General features: G+C 42.9%; 1 protein-coding gene across 10 annotated transcripts in view; it reads right to left on the bottom strand.

The window, feature by feature from the left end:
* LZTS3 (leucine zipper tumor suppressor family member 3) overlaps positions 1-22165 on the bottom strand; it is a 169707-nt gene that overhangs the window by 4721 nt on the left and 142821 nt on the right. For 8 of the 10 annotated variants that reach the window (XR_008871461.1, XM_056553366.1, XM_056553368.1 and 5 more), the window contains 2 exons: positions 9286-9642; positions 3326-4156 (listed from right to left, as the gene is read on the bottom strand). Coding sequence is in view for 9 of the 10 variants with exons in the window: in XM_056553366.1 (XP_056409341.1) it covers positions 3326-4156; positions 9286-9603 (1149 nt within the window). In the remaining variant the exon portion in view is untranslated. Of the gene's footprint in view, positions 1-3325; positions 4157-9285; positions 9643-13162; positions 13386-22165 lie in introns of those variants that run through there. The other 2 variants (XM_056553408.1, XM_056553415.1) reach the window with 2 other exon arrangements.

Genomic DNA, 22165 nt, shown 5'->3' with positions numbered 1-22165 from the left:
TGCTGCACTCGACGCTCTAAACGAACGCCAGGTGCAGCAGGGAGATTGCGGGGGAGTCCCTAGTGCCGGGACCCCCACGATCAGACATCTTATCCCCTATCCTTTAGATAGGGGTTAAGATGTCTAGGGGTGGAGTACCCCTTTAAGATGCCCTAAGTTTGCTGATCCTTTGCTCCGGTATGCCAATATATACTGCTATGTACCCAAGCCATGTCTATTTATTTCACTGGACCAAACATAGTATAGAAGTGACTGTGTTGTGTCAATTTCCAAGCATATACTGTAATTTTGCAGTTTGCCTGTGGTACTTTTTTGCTAACTAAAATAAATGGGTATGGCTTAGGTACACAGGCCAGTATATGCCAGCACTCGCTCTCCCTGTTTCATACACAGGCAGAGAGCGAGTGCTATTCACTACCTATGGCCAGACAGCAATTCCTGAGTTTGGTCTCCTGCCAGTCCAGCAGGAGACAAAAGTCTGTGCTTTTGAGCAGGTGAAATGCGGTCTGGACAGAAGGGAAACCCCTAGTGGACAGATTTATAAGGCCATGAAAGTGAAATAACATTTTTTTTTTTAATTACAGGGAGTAAATTACAAATCTTATTCATTTTACCTGCTGCGTCATATGCAATAGAATAATTTTAATGACAGTGCCCAAATAAATGGCATTTCCCAGACATTTAAAGGGGTCTTTAAGCTCAAGCCACACCCCTGAATAATGTCACCAACTCGGACCAGTCCCTACAATATCATCACATCACGGGGTGTGATAACAGCATGCTGCCTTGTGCTACATATTGCCACAGGCAGAGGAGCAGACAGGGAATGCACACAGCAGCTGCGGCTGACTGAATGTGTAAGGGTGAATTTACCCATGGTAGATTTTTTGTAGACATTTCTGCAACACAAAAAACTGTTCTGTTTAGGTGAATGAGAATATTTCTGATGAACAGGACAGTGTAATGTCTGTTTATCTGTATTTTTCATTTTTCTGCTTTGGGTCCTGTTCAGACATTATGTTTGTCTGAACAGTTTCAGTCTTTATTCTCTCTGGTTTGGGAAGAGTTAACCTTCCAGCCCTTTGTCACTGGGAGTGTATATAAGGCCTCTTCAGGTGCTGTTCTTGGCTGGTTATTACACCTGTTACTCTGATCATGTTTGCATTATGTTCACTATGTCTGTCTGAGCACACCTACCCTGAGTTTTAACCATGGTTATCTGTCCTGTCTGATATCTAGATTTTAGCCTGCTTTGTTTTAGTAGATTTGTCGTGTTATAGTATTCTTTTATTGTTCGATCTGCATATGCTTTGTGTTTCCTGAGTCTGTATTCACACTGTGTGTTTCGTCAGTCCTGTTTTGACCTTGTTTGATTCTGGATCTCCTAGGATAGAATCCTGTTCTGAGCCTTGTGCTAATCCGTCTATCTAGGAGTCAGTTATTCTTGTGCCTGCATTTGTGTTTGCTTGTATTTCCTCCTGGACTAGTATCCTGTTCACACTGAGTAGTGTGCCCGCTAGGTAGGAGCCTATTTGGCTTTAGTATTGATGTACCTCCATGCTTGGAGTGGGGTGTCCAGTGTGTTCCTTGTTTGGAGTCCTGTGTGAACAGTGCTTTTGATTTCCTGACCCGTTTAGTGTTCTGACATTCAGTTAACCTGTTCATCCCCTGCATCTGATGGTTTTGTCTACAGTATTCTTATCCTCATATCTAGTCTTGTTCATATTATCATATCTGCCTTTAATATTGATTCTGGTTCTTGAACTGTTTGTTAGTATTCTATAGTCTGCCTGGTATATCTGTTTGTAGCTTTGTAGTATTCCCGTTATGTTCCTCACTTGTTTCCCAACATGTACATTTTGTTTTGTTTGACTCTTACACCCATGCACTTTAGCGCAGTATAGGGTCAGTCCTCTTTTAGGGCGGATGGGCAATAGGAAGGGACACAGGTTTTAGGGACAGTTAGGGCTCACTACTCCCTGTTCCCTGCCCCCCTTTAATGACAGACAGTTCCAGAAATGTCTACAACTAATCTGCCACACATGAATTAATTCTTCAACTTGGAGAAGTGCTGTGGGAGGGCTGTGATGAAGAATTAAAGTGAAGCAATTTGTTATGGGAATTATGGTACTAAGCAACTGTTCAACAAGGAAGTAGACTAACTATCTGCCCTAGGAAGAGAGGACTGTAAACCCACACAACAAATGGGTTCCTGATGGTTTCAGAACTGGGGCAGACAGGTAAATAATACTTCATGCTTGTCCAGCATTTTTTTTTTTTTTTAACCTGATGTCAGAATACCCCTTTAACATTGATGGCCTAGCCACAGGATGGTGGGTTTTGGAAAACTATCTCCCTCCCTTGCCGATCAGCTGTTCAGAACTCCTGGCTCCATTCATGGTGCAGTGACAGCAATGGGTCACAGCAGCAGCACTCCGGTAAGAGTGAATGGGAGTTAAACTGCATTAACCCGGCACCACCACTACACAATAAAAGACACACACTGCTTCTGGTCGTTCACTGTGTATGCGCTGTGCTAAACAGCTGATCATGCCAATCAGACATTGATGCTCATCCTGGGGATAGGCAGAAAGTTAGACAGATTTGTAAATTATTTATATAAAAAAAAATCTTAATCCTTCCAGTACTTATCAGCTGCTGTGTGCTACAGAGGAAGTCGAGTCGTTCTTTTCTGTCTGACCACAGTGCTCTCTGCTGACACCTCTGTCCAAGTCAGGAGCTGTCTGGACCAGGATAGGTTTGCTATGGGGATTTGCTTCTACTCTAGACAATTCCTAAAATGGACAGAGGTGTCAGCATAGAGCACTGTGGTCAGACAGAAAATCAACTTCCTCTATTGCATACAGCAGCTGATAAGTACTGGAAGGATTAAGATATTTTTAATTAAAAAATCTCATGAACAGGTAAAAGAGCCAGCACCATTAAAACAAGAATTTATTGGATCCTTTAAAATTCCATTGGGAAAAGCAAATAGAAGGAGCACATCAAGCGACATCACAACAGTATACAGAATGGGAAAAAGGTCCATTCACGCTGACGCGTTTCATGTCATAGACCCTTAGTCATGGCATGATTTGTCATTTAAAAATCTGTTTAACTTCCTAGAGCCAGTTGATATGAAATTTTTTTTTCCACCAGAGTACCCCATTAAGGTCTATATATATTCTGCACTCAGTACCCCCCCAAAAATATCATTTTTGAATGTATTGTAAATGTTTTAAAAATGGAAAAGTTAAATTTTGCCTGGGAAGTGTTAAACAAATACCTACATAAAAATTCTGATGATATCATCTTCGCATCTTACCTCCCACTTGGTTTCCTCAATTTTTGGGAGGAATTCGGACTGTTCTTTCTTAAACACCATGCACTTTTTCTCCAGTTCCTCCCTTTCTTGTAGCAATTGGCCGACGTCGTCTTGAAACTTTTTCTTTTCTTGCTGGAGCTTGAATATCTGCAGCTGTAACGCTTGTTGGGCGCGTTGGGCTTTTTTGGACACCTGCTGAAGCTTGTTGGCGTAATTCTGTCTCAAGTCCTCCATTTCCCGTTCCCAGATCTTCTGCTTCTCTTCGAAGACTTGAAAAATAGCAGCCTCGCTCTTATCTAAGTTCCTCTTCATCTGTATCACCTCTTGCTCCTTTTCCCACAGGCGATCCTCCAGGTCTTGGATGATGTCATCGCTCGAAGGTGAATGGAAAGGCAAGGCCTCGTTGAGATGGTTGAGTCTGCTAAAAGAAGAGGCGCTTTTGCTGGAAGATCGTCCACTATCTGAGGTAGAAATTCCATTGTACCCAACTATATTCTTTTCTACATAGGTAGTCCCGATGCGATTTATATGGCTTGTTGACGCGCTCATTGGGCCAACATGCTGGCTGTATCCAGTCCCATATGTTGGTAGGCTGGTCAAAGAGTTGCGACCAGAATCAGACAGACCTCCCACCTGGTTGGAAGATCTATTGTGGCCGGTCTTCTCCATGCTGCATTTCAAGCCAGCTGGACTGTTGCTGTTCCCATGACCAGAGCCCTTTCGATTCTCGGTGACTCCGTTGTTCACTGGTGGACACAAGTTCTGCATGGAATGGAAATTCTTCGGAACTACTGGTTTGAAGGCAGAGGGTCTCACCAAAGGCTCATTGCTCTGGAAGCACAATAAGGAACAAAAAATGGCCAATAAGTAACTTTTTTCACTAAATATTAAAAATATATATTTTACAATGGATGAGGTTATATGTACTTTGTTTCTGATATCAAAATACTGTAGTCACGAGTAAGTTGTAGAAGGTGTCTGCATGTCCTAGTGGATATGCTGCATGCTCCTTCCCTATTCTGTTTAAAGGGGTACTCTGGTAGAAAACTTTTTTTTTAATCAACCGGTGCCAGAAAGTTAAACAGATTTGTAAATTACTTCTATTAAAAAATCTTAATCCTTCCAGTACTTATTAGCTGCTGAATACTACAGAGGAAATAATTTTCTTTTTGGAACACAGTGCTCTCTGCTGACATCATGACCACAGTGCTCTCTGCTGACATCTCTGTCCATTTTAAGAACTGTCCAGAATAGGAGAAAATCCCCATAGCAAACATATGCAGCTCTGGACAGTTCCTAAAATGGACAGAGGTGTCAGCAGAGAGCACTGTGCTCGTGATGTCAGCAGAGAGCTCTGTGTTCCAAAAAGAAAAGAATTTCCTCTGTAGTATTCAGCAGCCAATAAGTACTGGATTTTTTAATAGAAGTCATTTACAAATCTGTTTAACTTTCTGGCACCAGTTGATTTATAAGAAAAAATGTTTTCCACCGGAGGACCCCTTTAACAAGCCCCAGACAACCTGAGGCCCTTTACCAATTAACACAATGGGGCCCTGATGCTGGTTGAGAAGCCAAGCCTCTTCTATATTTAGGGTATCCAAACAAGAATTGAAAGACGGCACTCACCCGAACAGCGTTCCGATTCAGAATATTATTTTCAGTGCATAAAACAGATACGCAGTGGGGGGGGGGGGGCTGCAGATAGACAGACAGGGAACAAATCAATCAGTGACAGCTGTTTCCTGCTAACGCAGGAAACAGCTGTCACTGATTGATTTGTTCCCTGGATACTTTGGAATGTGACTATTATATGAGATAGAGCACCACCATACAGCAAAGTAGTGCCGATCCTGCTATTGCAGCTCAACCCTACACAGTGTGTACACTACCCTATTATGAAGGGAGTGGCCAGACTCGTACCTGTGTTTGAAGATTTTCTATATATAGGGTATGTTCACATCACAATTTGCCTCTCTGTGCATGAGTACGTCAGCATCCCAAAGGCAAATCGTGATGTAAGACATAACATAACCGAGGGTGGGTTGTTTATGGGGTGAGATGTACATGCATTCTATCACTATGGTACCTTCATTTTGTTGATGGTCCTGAGGGTTGGTACATTGAATGCCTGGCAAAAAAATAAGCCATCATGTTTAAAGGGGTACTCCGGTGGAAAACTATTTTTTTTTTTCAAATCAACTGGTGCCAGAAAGTTAAACAGATTTGTAAATAACTTCTATTAAATAATCTTAATCCTTCCAGTACTTATCAGGTGCTGTATACTACAGAGGAAGTTCTTTTCTTTTTGAATTTCTTTTCTGTCTGACTACAGTACTCTCTGTTGACACAGGAACTGTCTGGAGCAGGAGAGGTTGGCTATGGGGATTTGCTCCTGCTCTGGACAGTTCCTGTGTCAACAGAGAGTACTGTAGTCAGACAGAAAAGAAATTCAAAAAGAAAAGAACTTCCTCTGTAGTATACAGCAGCTGATAAGTACTGGAAGGATTAAGATTTTTTAATAGAAGTAATTTACAAATCTGTCTAACTTTCTGGAGCCAGTTGATATGAAAAAAAATTTGTTTCCACAGGAGTACCCCTTTAAAGGGGTTGTCTGGGCTAATATGACTTATTAACCCCTTAACGACGCAGGGCGTATATTTACGCCCGGCGCTCATCAACGGCCGGGACCCACGGCTAATACCACACATCGCCGATTGTGGCAATGTGTGGTATTAACCCTTTAGAAGCAGCGGTCAAAGATGACCGCCGCTTCTAAAGTGAAAGGGAAAGTGACCCGGCTGCTCAGTCGGGCTGTTCGGGACCGCCGCGGTGAAATCGCGGCGTCCCGAACAGCTGACCGGACACCGTCAGGGCCCTTACCTGCCTCCTCGGTGTCCGATCGGCGAATGACTGCTCCGTGCCTGAGATCCAGGCAGGAGCAGTCAAGCGCCGATAACACTGATCACAGGCGTGTTAATACACGCCTGTGATCTGTGTAGAAGATCAGTGTGTGCAGTGTTATAGGTCCCTATGGGATAACAATGATCAGTGTGTGCAGTGTTATAGGTCCCTATGGGACCTATAACACTGCAAAAAAAAAATGTAAAAAAAATTGTTAATAAAGGTAATTTAACCCCTTCCCTAATAAAAGTTTGAATCACCCCCCTTTTCCCATAAAAAAAATAAAACAGTGTAAAAAAAAAAAAAAAAAAACATATGTGGTATCGCCGCGTGCGTAAATGTCCGAACTATAAAAATATATCATTAATTAAACCGCACGGTCAATGGCGTACGCGCAAAAAAATTCCAAAGTCCAAAAAACCGTATTTTGGTCACTTTTTATACCATTAAAAAATTTATAAAAAGTGATCAAAAAGTCCGATCAAAACAAAAATCATACCAATAAAACCTTCAGATCACGGCGCAAAAAATTAGTCCTCATACCACCCTGTACGTGGAAAAATAAAAACGTTATAGGGGTCAGAAGATGACATTTTTAAACGTATAAATTTTCCTGCATGTAGTTATGATTTTTTCCAGAAGTGCGACAAAATCAAACCTATATAAGTAGGGTATCATTTTAACCGTTTGGACCTACAGAATAATGATAATGTGTAATTTTTACCGAAATATGCACTGCGTAGAAACGGAAGCCCCCAAAAGTTACAAAATGGCGTTTTTTCTTTGATTTTGTCGCACAATCATTTTTTTTTCCGTTTCGCTGTGCATTTTTGGGTAAAATGACTAATGTCACTGCAAAGTAGAATTGGCGACGCAAAAAATAAGCCATAATATGGATTTTTAGGTGGAAAATTGAAAGGGTTATGATTTTTAAAAGGTAAGGAGGAAAAAACGAAAGTGCAAAAACGGAAAAACCCTGAGTCCTTAAGGGGTTAATCACTGATTGTCGGGAAGCCAGTGGGTGCCCGCCAGACATAGGGAATGGGGCTGGAAAAAGTTGTTTCCATTCAATGTGCAGTGGTGGCACTGTGTTACTGCAGCTCAGCCCCATTGACCCATCATGAGGGCGCCAAGTAGGTGATTGTTGGTGGTGACCAGCAGGGGCTTAGCTATAGGGAGTGGAGAGGTAGCAGTCACACCGGGGCACTGGTGCCTAAGGGGGCCCCAAATCACATCTGCCCCATAAGAGACCAGTATTATATTTGGCACATGAGGGCCTGTTGAAGATTTTGCATCGGGGCCCACAAGCTACAAGTTACACGTCTGGTGCCCAGTGTTGACACCCAACCGATCAGTAATTGATTGGCTATTCTAAGGATAGGCTATCAATCATATAAACCCAGAACATCCCTTCAATTTCTAGAACATCACCTTGGATATTACATTACATGAAATGTATTTTTGCCACGTACACAGATATAGCAGAACTAATTTTATCTAAACTGTAAGGCTAGGTTCACACTGAGGAACTTTCAGCTTGAAAAATTTTGGTTTGAGATTCTGAGTTTGCCCGGCCCCATTGTTTGCCCGGCCCCATAGACGCCCGGCCCCATCTTCCGCAAGGATTTCACATAAAGAATGACTGAGTTCATTCTTTTAGCGGCAGCTATTCCGTAATGTAAACTGTGCAGTGGAATCCCATTGACAGCAGACATTCTTCTGCACTGGAATTTCCGAAATGGAATTCTAGGCAAAAATTCCTTAGTGTGAACCTAGCCAAACAGTTTCTGTGGTGCTTCATTGGGACTCGTTAATTTATAAAATAATACAAAAAATACATCTGCTGACCCCTGATGACATCACTAACACGGCATGAGATCTCTGCACAGTGTGCCAAATGGCAGAACTGGCTCTGAACATTTTTAATAAAAGGATAATTTATTTCTTACATCTAGAGATGATATCTACCATAATGTTAAAGGGGTACTCCGCTGCTCAACGATTGGAACAAACTGTTCCGAACGCTGGGGCGAGCGCCGGGAGCTTGTGACGTCATAGCCACGCCCCCTCATGATGTCACACCCCACCCCCTCAATTCAAGTCTATGGGAGGGGGTGTGACAGCCATCACGCCCCCTTCCATAGACTTGCATTGAGGGGGTGGGGCGTGACGTCATGAGGGGGCTATGACAATCAATTTTGCATGGAGTTTTCCTTGAAATGATGCGTTGGCTATCCTATTAGTAGCCAGCGCCAAAGATGTCACAAGCGCCAATGACTTTGCAAGGGTGCAACATCTTTGTGCCACAGCGCACTAACACAACATCTTGAGCGCTGGCTACAGTATGCACGCTAAGCAGTTTGTGCAGAGCTGTGTACTGTAGGAGGCCAGCACGCAGAGCCACTATGGAAACTTCATGTTTGAATCAGAATTTAACAGTCCCCTGTTCCATTTACAAAACAGTAAGCCAAAGATTACTGTAAATAGATTCCTTGGGCCGGACGATCGGCGCCGATTTTAAGGAATCTATGCCTCATGCCACAGTAATCCATGGGAGCTTTAACTTAGTGCTATCTTACCATGGAGTGCAGTATAGATTCCCTGGGTCAAAGCCCCAGATAATTTTTTAACAGTAAGCCAGGCATGCATAAAACATCCCTGGCTTACTGTCCATGCTTCTTTACTGCAATAGTGTAGGGTGCCATATGGGAGCAGGAACACCTGTCAAAGACTGTCAAATACATATATTTAACTTATGTATGCAACTTCTAGAGAATAATCCACCTACATAAAATAATCATGCAAACAACTTAAATTTTTTTGAGCTAAGATTAAAGTAAAATAGCGAAAGAGGTTGTCTGAGGTAAAGGGTCTGTAAAGGGTCACCCCCTACTCTATAGACTGTGCCTGGTATTCCAACATTTAGGTAAATGGGGATGAGGTGGAATACCAGGCACAGCCTGTATACAAAAGTGGCACTGTTTCTAGAAAGCAGCAGTCGGGGGGCACGATCCCCTATTCTATTACACTATTGTCCCCAATAAAATATGATTTCTCACCTCATGATGTCTCACCTTTTCGCTCTTGCGTTGCTCATTTATATACATGGAGTTTTTCTCCGTCTTGTAGCTCTTCTCATCCCCCGAGTATCGGTTGGAGTAGCCATTTCTGAAGCTGTCGTTCTGCTTGATGCTGTTCTGAGTTCTGGTTCCCACGCTCTTCATTGCAAATTCTTGATCGTTGGCAACCCCGCTGCCCACACTGCCCATAGTGCCCTGGGAGGGAGAGTCTGAAGAACGGCTGGCGAAAGAGTGAAAAGACTCTTGGCTCTGGTAGACTGTGTCGCTCAGGACAGTTCTGGACTCTAATTTTGCCATGGCCGCAGAGAGGAAGATGTGTGATGACACTCAACGGCACTGCAAGAGAAGAGAACCCTTGGTTAGACATACTGGGTACTGCTGAGAACATGGCATATGTCTGTTTGTCTATCTACCTATTGCAATATGGAACATACCCTTTAGAATCCCACCCTGTTATCAAATAGATGTAGGACCGTAATCCAGCGGTAAAAAACCAACAAAGAAAACAAAACAAACTTTTCACGCCCCTCCATTGAGGTCTATGGGAGGGGGTGTGACGGCAGTCACGCCCCCTACCATAGACCTCAATGGAGGGGAGTGGTGTGACATCACAAGGGGGCGTGGCCGTGACATCACTTTCCTGTCTCGGAGGCAGCGCCCAGCACAGAATGCCGGGGGGCTGCACCGAGATCGCGGGAGTCCCCAGCAGCGGGACCCATGCAATCATACATCTTATCCCCTATCCTTTGGATTGGGGATAGAATGTATAAAGCCGGAATACTCCTTTAACATACAATGGAGCAAAAATGTATGTTTGGCCACTGACAAAGAAATGATCAGTCTTTGACTTTGGTCGGTTTATTAGAACATTGAGAAACAGAATAACTACAAAGAAATCCAGAAAAACACATTTCACATGAGTTATGAATTGATCTGCATTTTACTCAGTGAACCTATATCTGGCTCCCAGGTGTCTGTTATACAGGGAACGAACTGAGATTAGGAGCACTCTCTTAAAAAGAAGTGCTCCTAATCTCAGTTTGTTACCTGTACTAAAGACACATGTCCACAGAAACAATCAATTATCAGATTCCAAACTCTTCACCATGGCCAAGACCAAAGAGCTGTCCAAGGATGTCAGGGACAAGATTGTAGATCTACATAAGGCTGGAATGGGCTACAAGACCATCGCTAAGCCAATTGGTGACACATTTACAACAGTCGGTGCAATTATTCGCAAATGGAAGAAACACAAAATAATTGTCCGTCTCCCTCGGTCGGGGGCTCCATGTAAGATCTCACCTCGTGGAGTTTCAATGATCATGCGAACGGTGAGGAATCAGCCCAGAGTTACAACTAGAGGATCTTGTCAATGACCTCAAAGCAGCTGGGACCATAGTCACCAAGAAAAGAGTAGGTAACACACTATACCGTGAAGGTTCCCCTGCGAAAGAAAGCTGATGTACAAGCCTGTCTGCAGTTTGCCAATGAACATCTGAATCATTGATATGTTAAAGGGGTTATCCAGGAAAAAACTTTTTTTTATATATATCAACTGGCTCCAGAAAGTTAAACAGATTTGTAAATTACTTCTATTAAAAAATCTTAATCCTTTCAATAATTATCAGCTGCTGTAGTTGAGTTGTTGTTTTCTGTCTGGCAACAGTGCTCTCTGCTGACATCTCTGCTTGTCTCGGGAACTGCACAGAGTAGAATAGGTTTGCTATGGGGATTTGCTTCTAAACTGGGTGGTTCCCGAGACACGTGTCATCAGAGAGAACTTAAATGGAAAAGAACAACTCAACTTCAGAAGCTCATAAGTACTGAAAGGATGAAGATTTTTTAATAGAAGTAATTTACAAATCGCCCAGTTTAGAAGAGGTAATTTACAAACCGCCCAGTTTAGAAGAGGTTTGCTATGGGAATTTGCTTCTAAACTGGGCGTTTCCCGAGACACGTGTCATCAGAGAGGACTTAGACAGAAAAGAACAACCTTAACTTCAGAAGCTCATAAGTACTGAAAGGATTAAGATTTTTTAATAGAAGTAATTTACAAATCTGTTTAACTTTCTGGAACCAGTTGATATATAAAAAAAAGCTTTTTCCTGGAATACCCCTTTAATTGGCAAAATTCAGATGGGCCTGTACATGAGTTTATTGAGCAAGGGGGTTCATTTTGTTGCAATGTCCAATAAAAGTCAGCCAGCATTATTGGACTCCAGTAACCCTGATACTGTTTTTCCATTGTGGCAGTGTTCTGGTGAAACCTTTCACCATGTTCGTCGCTGACTGCTCCAATATTTGTAGGGAAGAAGGGGTACTCCGCTGCTCAGCGTTTGGAACAAACTGATCCGAACGCTGGATCCGGCAGCTCGTGATGTCTTAATCCTTTCAGTACTTATCAGCTGCTGTATACTCCAGAGGAATTTGTGTAGTTCTTTCCAGTTTGACCACAGTGCTCTCTGCTGACACCTCTGTCCATGTCAGGAACTGTCCAGAGCAGGAGACATTTGCTATGGGAATTTGCTCCTGCAGTGGTCATGCCCCCTCCCATAGAAGTGCATTGAGGGGGGGAGGGGGGTGGGGCGTGACATCATGAGGGAGCGGGGCTATGACGTCACAAGCTCCCAGAGCCGGCTCCAGCGTTCGGAGCAGTTTTGGAAATCAGCAGCGGAGTACTCCTGTAAGACATTTGATCACAGCAGGAGAAAATTCGTATAGCAAATGTCTCCTGCTCTGGACAGTTCCTGACATGGACAGAGGTGTCAGCAGAGAGCACTGTGGTCAAACTGGAAAGAACTACACAACTTCCTCTGGAGTGTACAGCAGCTGATAAGTACTGGAAGGATTAAGAATTATATTTGTAATTTACAAATCTGTATATTTTCTGGCACCAGTTGATTTGAACGTTTTTTTTCTTTCTTCCGGTGTACCCCTTTGAAGGGAATCCATGCTTTCCATCGTGCCTCCAAGAGGACACTTTTTCCGGGGACTTTAAATCCTGAGTTATACTCCAGAGCTGCACTCACCAGTCTGTTATAAATAGTCAACAAGCCTTGTCATCAGACCCCCAATATCTTAGCTGTGTTCCTATTATGTTGTAGAACAGTTCATTAGTCCAGATCCTGGTACACAGGTAATGACTATAAACTCGGGGCAAACAGGGAATGTAAACATTTTGGCTTTGACGCTTGAAGAATTGTGAATGCAGCTCTGGAGCATAATATAGGCTTTAGAGGGGTACACCGGTGGGAAAAAAAATGTTTTCAAATCAACAGGTGCCAGAAAGTTATACAGATTTGTAAATAACTTCAGTGTAAAAAATCTTAATCTTAAAAGTACTTATGAGCTGCTGTGTGCTCCACGGGAAGTTGTGTAGTTGTTTTCTGTCTGACCACAGTGCTCTCTGCTGCCACCTCTGTCCATGTCAGGAACTGTCCTGAGCAGGAGAGGTTTGCTATAGGGATTTCCTCCTACCCTGGAAAGTTCCTGACACAGACAGAGGTGTCAGCAGAGAGCACTGTGGTCAGACAGAAAAGAACTATACAACTTCCTCTGTGGTATATAGCAGCTGATAAGTACAGGAAGGATTAAAGGAAATCTGTCACCAGTGTTACCTGCACTAACCTGTCGGTAAACACAGGTAGTGCAGGTGACACTAATGACAACGGTACTTACCTTGTCCCGTTCCGTGCAGTCATTCTCCAGTAATCTTCTCCGGTAACTTCAGGCCCGGCTTGGAGCATGGGCGGAGCATAGTGACATCACCGCTGCTGTTCTCTGCTGGATGGAGACGTCACTAAGCTCCGCCCATGCTCCAAATCTTTTGAGGGGAGTGGGTGATGTTGAAGCTTACTGTAACTTTATTTTGTCCATTTTTGTTCGGAGGTGTCCTTTAAACGCAATGAATCCTGATGCATTGCCTATGAGGCCAGGGGGGCCCAACGTCCATCTAAGGATCGCTCCATACTCATCGGTGACTGAACAGACTGTGAAATGTTTTTCTCCCAATGACCCTGGAGATGAATATAACGATACGTCCTCTGCTACAACACTGCCCGGGGTCTGGTAACCACAAGTGAACTGCACAGATAATACAGATAATCATTAACAGGTGGAAAGTCTCAACGAGAAAACTGTAGAAGAAAGTCATGGTGGGGCAGTCATTGCCAATGAAAGCTTCGTCACAGAGCTCAGACTTATGGATCTATATTGGTGGTCTCCACAATGGTGGTGGGGGTCTACATTTATATATATAATATATAGGGGCCTACAGCTATATATGGAGGCAGTATAGGGGTCTATAACTATAGATGGGAGCAGCAACTATATATAGGGGCAGTAAAGAGGCCTACAACTATACATGGGGGCAGTAAAGAGGCCTACAACTATATATGGGGGCAGTATAGGGGTCTATAACTATATATGGGGGCAGTAAAGAGGCCTACAACTATATATGGGGGCAGTAAAGAGGCCTACAACTATATATGGGGGCAGTATAGGGGTCTATAACTATAGATGGGAGCAGAAACTATATACAGGGACCTACAACTATATATGGGGGCAGTATAGGGGTCTATAACTATAGATGGGAGCAGCAACTATATACAGGGACCTACAACTATATATGGAGGCAGTATAGAGGTCTATAACTATAGATGGGAGCAGAAACTATATATAGGGGCAGTACAGGGACCTACAACTATATATGGGGGCAGTAAAGAGGCTTACAGCTATATATGGAGGCAGTATTGGGGTATAAAACTATATATGGGGGCAGTATAGGGGCCTACAACTATATATGGGGGCAGTAAAGAGGCTTACAACTATATATGGGGGCAGTAAAGAGGCCTACAACTATATATGGAGGCAGTATAGGGGTCTATAACTATAGATGGGAGCAGCAACTATATATAGGGGCAGTACAGGGACCTACAACTGTATATGGGGGCAGTAAAGAGGCCTCCAACTATATATGGGGGCAGTAAAGAGGCCTACAACTATATATGGGAGCAGTAAAGAGGCCTCCAACTATATATGGGGGAAGTAAAGAGGCCTACAACTATATATGGGGGCAGTAAAGAGGCCTCCAACTATATATGGGAGCAGTAAAGAGGCCTCCAACTATATATGGGGGCAGTAAAGAGGCCTCCAACTATATATGGGAGCAGTAAAGAGGCCTCCAACTATATATGGGGGCAGTAAAGAGGCCTACAACTATATATGGGGGAAGTAAAGAGGCCTACAACTATATATGGAGGCAGTATTGGGGTATATAACTATATGGGAGCAGCATAGGGACCTACAATTATATATGGAAGCAGCATAGGGACCTACAACTACATATGGGAGCAACATAGGGACCTACAACTATATATGGGAGCAACATAGGGGCCTACAACTACATATGGGAGCAGCATAGGGACCTACAACTATATATGGGAGCAGTATAGGGGCCTACAACTATATATGGGAGCAGTATAGGTGCCTACAACTATATATAGGGGCAGTACAGGGACCTACAACTATATATGGGGGCAGTACAGGGGCCTACAACTATATATGGGGGCAGTATTGGGGTATATAACTATATGGGAGCAGCATAGGGACCTACAACTATATATGGGAGCAACATAGGGACCTACAACTATATATGGGAGCAACATAGGGACCTACAACTATATATGGGAGCAACATAGGGGTCTACAACTATATATGGGAGCAGCATAGGGACCTACAACGATATATGGGAGAAGCATAGGGACCTACAACTATATATGGGAGCAGCATAGGGACCTACAACTATATATGGGGGCAGCATAGGGACCTACAACTAGATATGGGAGCAACATATGGACCTACAACTATATATGGGAGCAACATAGGGACCTACAACTATATATAGGGGCAGTACAGGGACCTAAAACTATATATGGGAGCAGCATAGGGACCTACAACTATATATGGGAGAAGCATAGGGACCTACAACTATATATGGGAGCAGCATAGGGACCTACAACTATATATGGGAGCAGCATAGGGACCTACAACTATATATGGGGGCAGCATAGGGACCTACAACTAGATATGGGAGCAACATAGGGACCTACAACTATATATGGGAGCAGCATAGGGACCTACAACTATATATGGGGGCAGCATAGGGACCTACAATTATATATGGGGGCAGTATAGGGGCCTACAACTATATATGGGGGCAGCATAGGGACCTACAACTATATATGGGAGCAGCATAGGGACCTACAACTATATATGGGGGCAGCATAGGGACCTACAACTAGATATGGGAGCAACATAGGGACCTACAACTATATATGGGAGCAGCATAGGGACCTACAACTATATATGGGGGCAGCATAGGGACCTACAATTATATATGGGGGCAGTATAGGGGCCTACAACTATAAATTGTGGCAGTATTGGGCATAACTATAATTGGGGGCAGTATAGGGGCCTACAACTATATATGGGGGCAGTATAGGGGCCTACAACTATAAATTGTGGCAGTATTGGGCATAACTATAATTGGGGGCAGTATAGGGGCCTACAACTATATATGGGACAGAGGCAAAAAATTTAACTTTTTCATAAAGCGCTGGATTCACATTTGGGGAGATTTATCAAAACCTGTGTGGAGGAAGAGTGGTGCAGTTGCCCATAGCAACCAATCAGATCGCTTCTTTCATTTTTGAAATGGGTCTTTAGAAATGAAAGAAGCAACCTGATTGGTTGCTATGGGCAACTGCACAACTCCTCCTTTATACAAGTTTTGATAAATCTCCATGATCATTATTGGAGAAGGATGCAAGGCTTAAAATGGAGCATTTCCAGCTCTGACAGGGCTCTTCATCAGGCATATACCATTAGGGCTCTTCATCAGGCATATACCATTAGGGCTCTTCATCAGACATATACCATTAGGGCTCTTCATCAGACATATACCATTAGGGCTCTTCATCAGGCATATACCATTAGGGCTCTTCATCAAACATATACCATTAGGGCTCTTCATCAGGCATATACCATTAGGGCTCTTCATCAGACATATACCATTAGGGCTCTTCATCAGGCATATACCATTAGGGCTCTTCATCAGACATATACCTTTAGAGCTCTTCATCAGGATTATACCATTAGGGCTCTTCATCAGACATATACCATTAGGGCTCTTCATCAGGCATATACCATTAGGGTTCTTTATCAGACATATACCATTAGGGCTCTTCATCAGAAATATACCATTAGGGCTCTTCATCAGGAATATACCATTAGGGCTCTTTATCAGACATATACCATTAGGGCTCTTCATCCGACATATACCATTAGGGCTCTTCATCAGACATATACCATTAGGGCTCTTCATAAGACATATACCATTAGGGCTCTTCATAAGACATATACCATTAGGGCTCTTCATAAGACATATACCATTAGGGCTCTTCATAAGACATATACCATTAGGGCTCTTCATCAGATATATACCATTAGGGCTCTTCATAAGACATATACCATTAGGGCTCTTCATAAGACATATACCATTAGGGCTCTTCATAAGACATATACCATTAGGGCTCTTCATCAGATATATACCATTAGGGCTCTTCATCAGAAATATACCATTAGGGCTCTTCATCAGGAGTATACCATTAGGGCTCTTCATCAGACATATACCATTAGGGCTGTTCATCAGATATATACCATTAGGGCTCTTCATCAGGCATATACCATTAGGGCTCTTCATCAGGCATATACCATTAGGGCTCTTCATCCGACATATACCATTAGGGCTCTTCATCAGACATATACCATTAGGGCTCTTCATAAGACATATACCATTAGGGCTCTTCATCAGACATATACCATCAGGGCTCTTCATCAGATATATACCATTAGGGCTCTTCATCAGATATATACCATTAGGGCTCTTCATCAGACATATACCATTAGGGCTCTTCATCAGGCATATACCATTAGGGCTCTTCATCAGGCATATACCATTAGGGCTCTTCATCAGGCATATACCATTAGGGCTCTTCATCAGGCATATACCATTAGGGCTCTTCATCAGACATATACCATTAGGGCTCTTCATCAGGCATATACCATTAGGGCTCTTCATCAGGCATATACCATTAGGGCTCTTCATCAGACATATACCATTAGGGCTCTTCATCAGATATATACCATTAGGGCTCTTCATCAGGCATATACCATTAGGGCTCTTCATCAGATATATACCATTAGGGCTCTTCATCAGATATATACTATTAGGGCTCTTCACCAGACATATACCATTAGGGCTCTTCATCAGACATATACCATTAGGGCTCTTCATCCGACATATACCATTAGGGCTCTTCATCAGACATATACCATTAGGGCTCTTCATCCGACATATACCATTAGGGCTCTTCATCAGACATATACCATTAGGGCTCTTCATCAGACATATACCATTAGGGCTCTTCATCAGGCATATACCATTAGGGCTCTTCATCAGACATATACCTTTAGGGCTCTTCATCAGGATTATACCATTAGGGCTCTTCATCAGACATATACCATTAGGGCTCTTCATCAGAAATATACCATTAGGGCTCTTCATCAGGATTATACCATTAGGGCTCTTCATCAGACATATACCAATAGGGCTCTTCATAAGACATATACCATTAAGGGCTCTTCATCAGATATATACCATTAGGGCTCTTCATCAGAAATATACCATTAGGGCTCTTCATCAGGAGTATACCATTAGGGCTCTTCATCAGACATATACCATTAGGGCTGTTCATCAGATATATACCATTAGGGCTCTTCATCAGGCATATACCATTAGGGCTCTTCATCAGGCATATACCATTAGGGCTCTTCATCCGACATATACCATTAGGGCTCTTCATCAGACATATACCATTAGGGCTCTTCATAAGACATATACCATTAGGGCTCTTCATCAGACATATACCATTAGGGCTCTTCATCAGATATATACCATTAGGGCTCTTCATCAGATATATACCATTAGGGCTCTTCATCAGACATATACCATTAGGGCTCTTCATCAGGCATATACCATTAGGGCTCTTCATCAGGCATATACCATTAGGGCTCTTCATCAGGCATATACCATTAGGGCTCTTCATCAGGCATATACCATTAGGGCTCTTCATCAGACATATACCATTAGGGCTCTTCATCAGGCATATACCATTAGGGCTCTTCATCAGGCATATACCATTAGGGCTCTTCATCAGACATATACCATTAGGGCTCTTCATCAGATATATACCATTAGGGCTCTTCATCAGGCATATACCATTAGGGCTCTTCATCAGATATATACCATTAGGGCTCTTCATCAGATATATACTATTAGGGCTCTTCACCAGACATATACCATTAGGGCTCTTCATCAGACATATACCATTAGGGCTCTTCATCCGACATATACCATTAGGGCTCTTCATCAGACATATACCATTAGGGCTCTTCATCCGACATATACCATTAGGGCTCTTCATCAGACATATACCATTAGGGCTCTTCATCAGACATATACCATTAGGGCTCTTCATCAGGCATATACCATTAGGGCTCTTCATCAGACATATACCTTTAGGGCTCTTCATCAGGATTATACCATTAGGGCTCTTCATCAGACATATACCATTAGGGCTCTTCATCAGAAATATACCATTAGGGCTCTTCATCAGGATTATACCATTAGGGCTCTTCATCAGACATATACCATTAGGGCTCTTCATCAGGCATATACCATTAGGGTTCTTTATCAGACATATACCATTAGGGCTCTTCATCAGAAATATACCATTAGGGCTCTTCATCAGGAATATACCATTAGGGCTCTTTATCAGATATATACCATTAGGGCTCTTCATCCGACATATACCATTAGGGCTCTTCATCAGACATATACCATTAGGGCTCTTCATAAGACATATACCATTAGGGCTCTTCATAAGACATATACCATTAGGGCTCTTCATAAGACATATACCATTAGGGCTCTTCATAAGACATATACCATTAGGGCTCTTCATCAGATATATACCATTAGGGCTCTGCATAAGACATATACCATTAGGGCTCTTCATAAGACATATACCATTAGGGCTCTTCATAAGACATATACCATTAAGGGCTCTTCATCAGATATATACCATTAGGGCTCTTCATCAGAAATATACCATTAGGGCTCTTCATCAGGAGTATACCATTAGGGCTCTTCATCAGACATATACCATTAGGGCTCTTCATCAGATATATACCATTAGGGCTCTTCATCAGGCATATACCATTAGGGCTCTTCATCAGGCAAATACCATTAGGGCTCTTCATCCGACATATACCATTAGGGCTCTTCATCAGACATATACCATTAGGGCTCTTCATAAGACATATACCATTAGGGCTCTTCATAAGACATATACCATTAGGGCTCTTCATCAGATATATACCATTAGGGCTCTTCATCAGATATATACCATTAGGACTCTTCATCAGACATATACCATTAGGGCTCTTCATCAGGCATATACCATTAGGGCTCTTCATCAGGCATATACCATTAGGGCTCTTCATCAGGCATATACCATTAGGGCTCTTCATCAGGCATATACCGTTAGGGCTCTTCATCAGACATATACCATTAGGGCTCTTCATCAGGCATATACCATTAGGGCTCTTCATCAGGCATATACCATTAGGGCTCTTCATCAGACATATACCATTAGGGCTCTTCATCGGATATATACCATTAGGGCTCTTCATCAGGCATATACCATTAGGGCTCTTCATCAGATATATACCATTAGGGCTCTTCATCAGATATATACCATTAGGGCTCTTCACCAGACATATACCATTAGGGCTCTTCATCAGACCTATACCATTAGGGCTCTTCATCCGACATATACCATTAGGGCTCTTCATCAGACATATACCATTAGGGCTCTTCATCAGACATATACCATTAGGGCTCTTCATCAGACATAACCCATTAGGGCTCTTCATCAGGCATATACGGGCTGGAAACGCTCCATTTTCAGCCTTGCATGCAATAATGATCATGTTTTATCTACCAGAACATTGTAAATCCAGTGCCTTATGAAAAAGTCCTGTTTTTTGCCTCTGATCCAGAATTGTTCTCTGGTCTTCTTTCTACTTGCCACATACCGGCAACCTAGCATGGTTTCGCCGGAGGGACAAGGCTGCGTTCTCCCACTACTCAAGCGAACCTAGATGTTATGCTCTCAGCATAACACATCCAGGTATGGTGCCATCCATTTCACCTTTACACCTGTTCTACCATTTAAGATGACTTGCACTAGGTGCGCACCTTTCCTGCTTTTGTCTTTCTACAACTATATATGAGGCAGTATGGGGGCCAACAACAAAATATAACCACATCACATTTTTGCTCTCCTAATGTCCCGCTTTTGTCACAAGTAAATCGTATAGGGTATAATACTGCTGATATATAAGATGCCTAACAGAGTATCTATGTCCTGTATCTATGGGAACGGATCCCATTGCCTGTCTTTTATAGGTCCTGAATAAAGCCTCTCATTCCACCTTGCTGGATTGCATTTTCCTTCTTCCTGCAGAATAGTTGCGCCAAGTTGCACCCAATCACTGCAGATTGTTTTCAATAGAAACCTGCTGATAACGTAGCACATTTGGGGTGCACTGCATATATGGCTTCTCGTATATGACCCTACACAGGTAAATTTTTTACTTTTGTCTGAAAATTTTTTGGAATCCTTATTTTACACTGACCCGACACAATATACACCCCGTTTTCTTTTTACCATGTGGATCACGTTGTGCATCTCATTAACAACTTTGCCGGCCTAGGAAGTTTGAGCCCCCCCCCAGAGTTTCCCGCTTCGGCTGTGAACTTTTGGCTCCCCTCCTTCTACACCTCCCTACGTTGCTCTGGTCTTTGTGCTGTCAGAATCAATTTCTCAGTCCAGAGATTTCCCCAGTTAAGTGTTTTCAGCAATTGCTGCAGATGAAAGCGAGTTGAAGGAAAGGTTACGAGTAATGTTGGCTCTTGTAGAGAGAATTCATAACTCGCCTCTATGTGGCACATTTCGTATGAACTTAAAACACAACGAGTAACTTCATTACCACAAAAACCCAATGTCTGCCAAAATGACTGCAGTACTGCGAGATCAGGCGGGTGAAAGATTCATTCGGGAGTTCACGTAATTATAGCGTTTTTTTTTTTCATATGTTGAAAAGAATATTTAGTCCTATTTGGTGCTCTACAAAGATGAGCGGAAAAAATCTACCAAGGGACAGAACAGAAAACTCAGGCGCGGAACGTTCAAAGATTTCAAAGGCGCATTAAACATTCTGTGTCAGAAGAGTAAACTTGTGTTTGTCCAGAAACAGTAATGATGGTACGGTCCCCTTTATGGAGGCCGCAGGTCCAGTATCCGCAGAGGACAAGACTAGAAATTCAGAAGAACTTCACAAAATTTGAGGACGGTTTTTCCTTCCTTATCCTTGTTGCGGAGAAAAATAAACAAAGGAGGAAGCTTTTGACTTCATATCCCGTCCTCATATATTGTTGCCATATCCCGACCTCCTATCCCGACCTCCTATCCCGTCCTCCTATCCCGACCTCCTATCCCATCCTCCTATCCCGTCCTCCTATCCCATCCTCCTATCCCGACCTCCTATCCTGACCTCCTATCCCGACCTCCTATCCCGTCCTCCTATCCCGACCTCCTATCCTGCCCTCCTATCCCACCCTCCTATCCCGCCCTCCTATCCCGACCTCCTATCCCGGCCTCCTATCTCGACC

Source organism: Hyla sarda, chromosome 1 (assembly GCF_029499605.1).
Source record: "Hyla sarda isolate aHylSar1 chromosome 1, aHylSar1.hap1, whole genome shotgun sequence".
Classification (NCBI taxonomy): Eukaryota; Metazoa; Chordata; class Amphibia; order Anura; family Hylidae; genus Hyla; species Hyla sarda.
The sequence above is the reverse complement of the archived record's forward strand: the minus strand, read 5'-3'. Positions and strand labels throughout refer to the sequence as shown.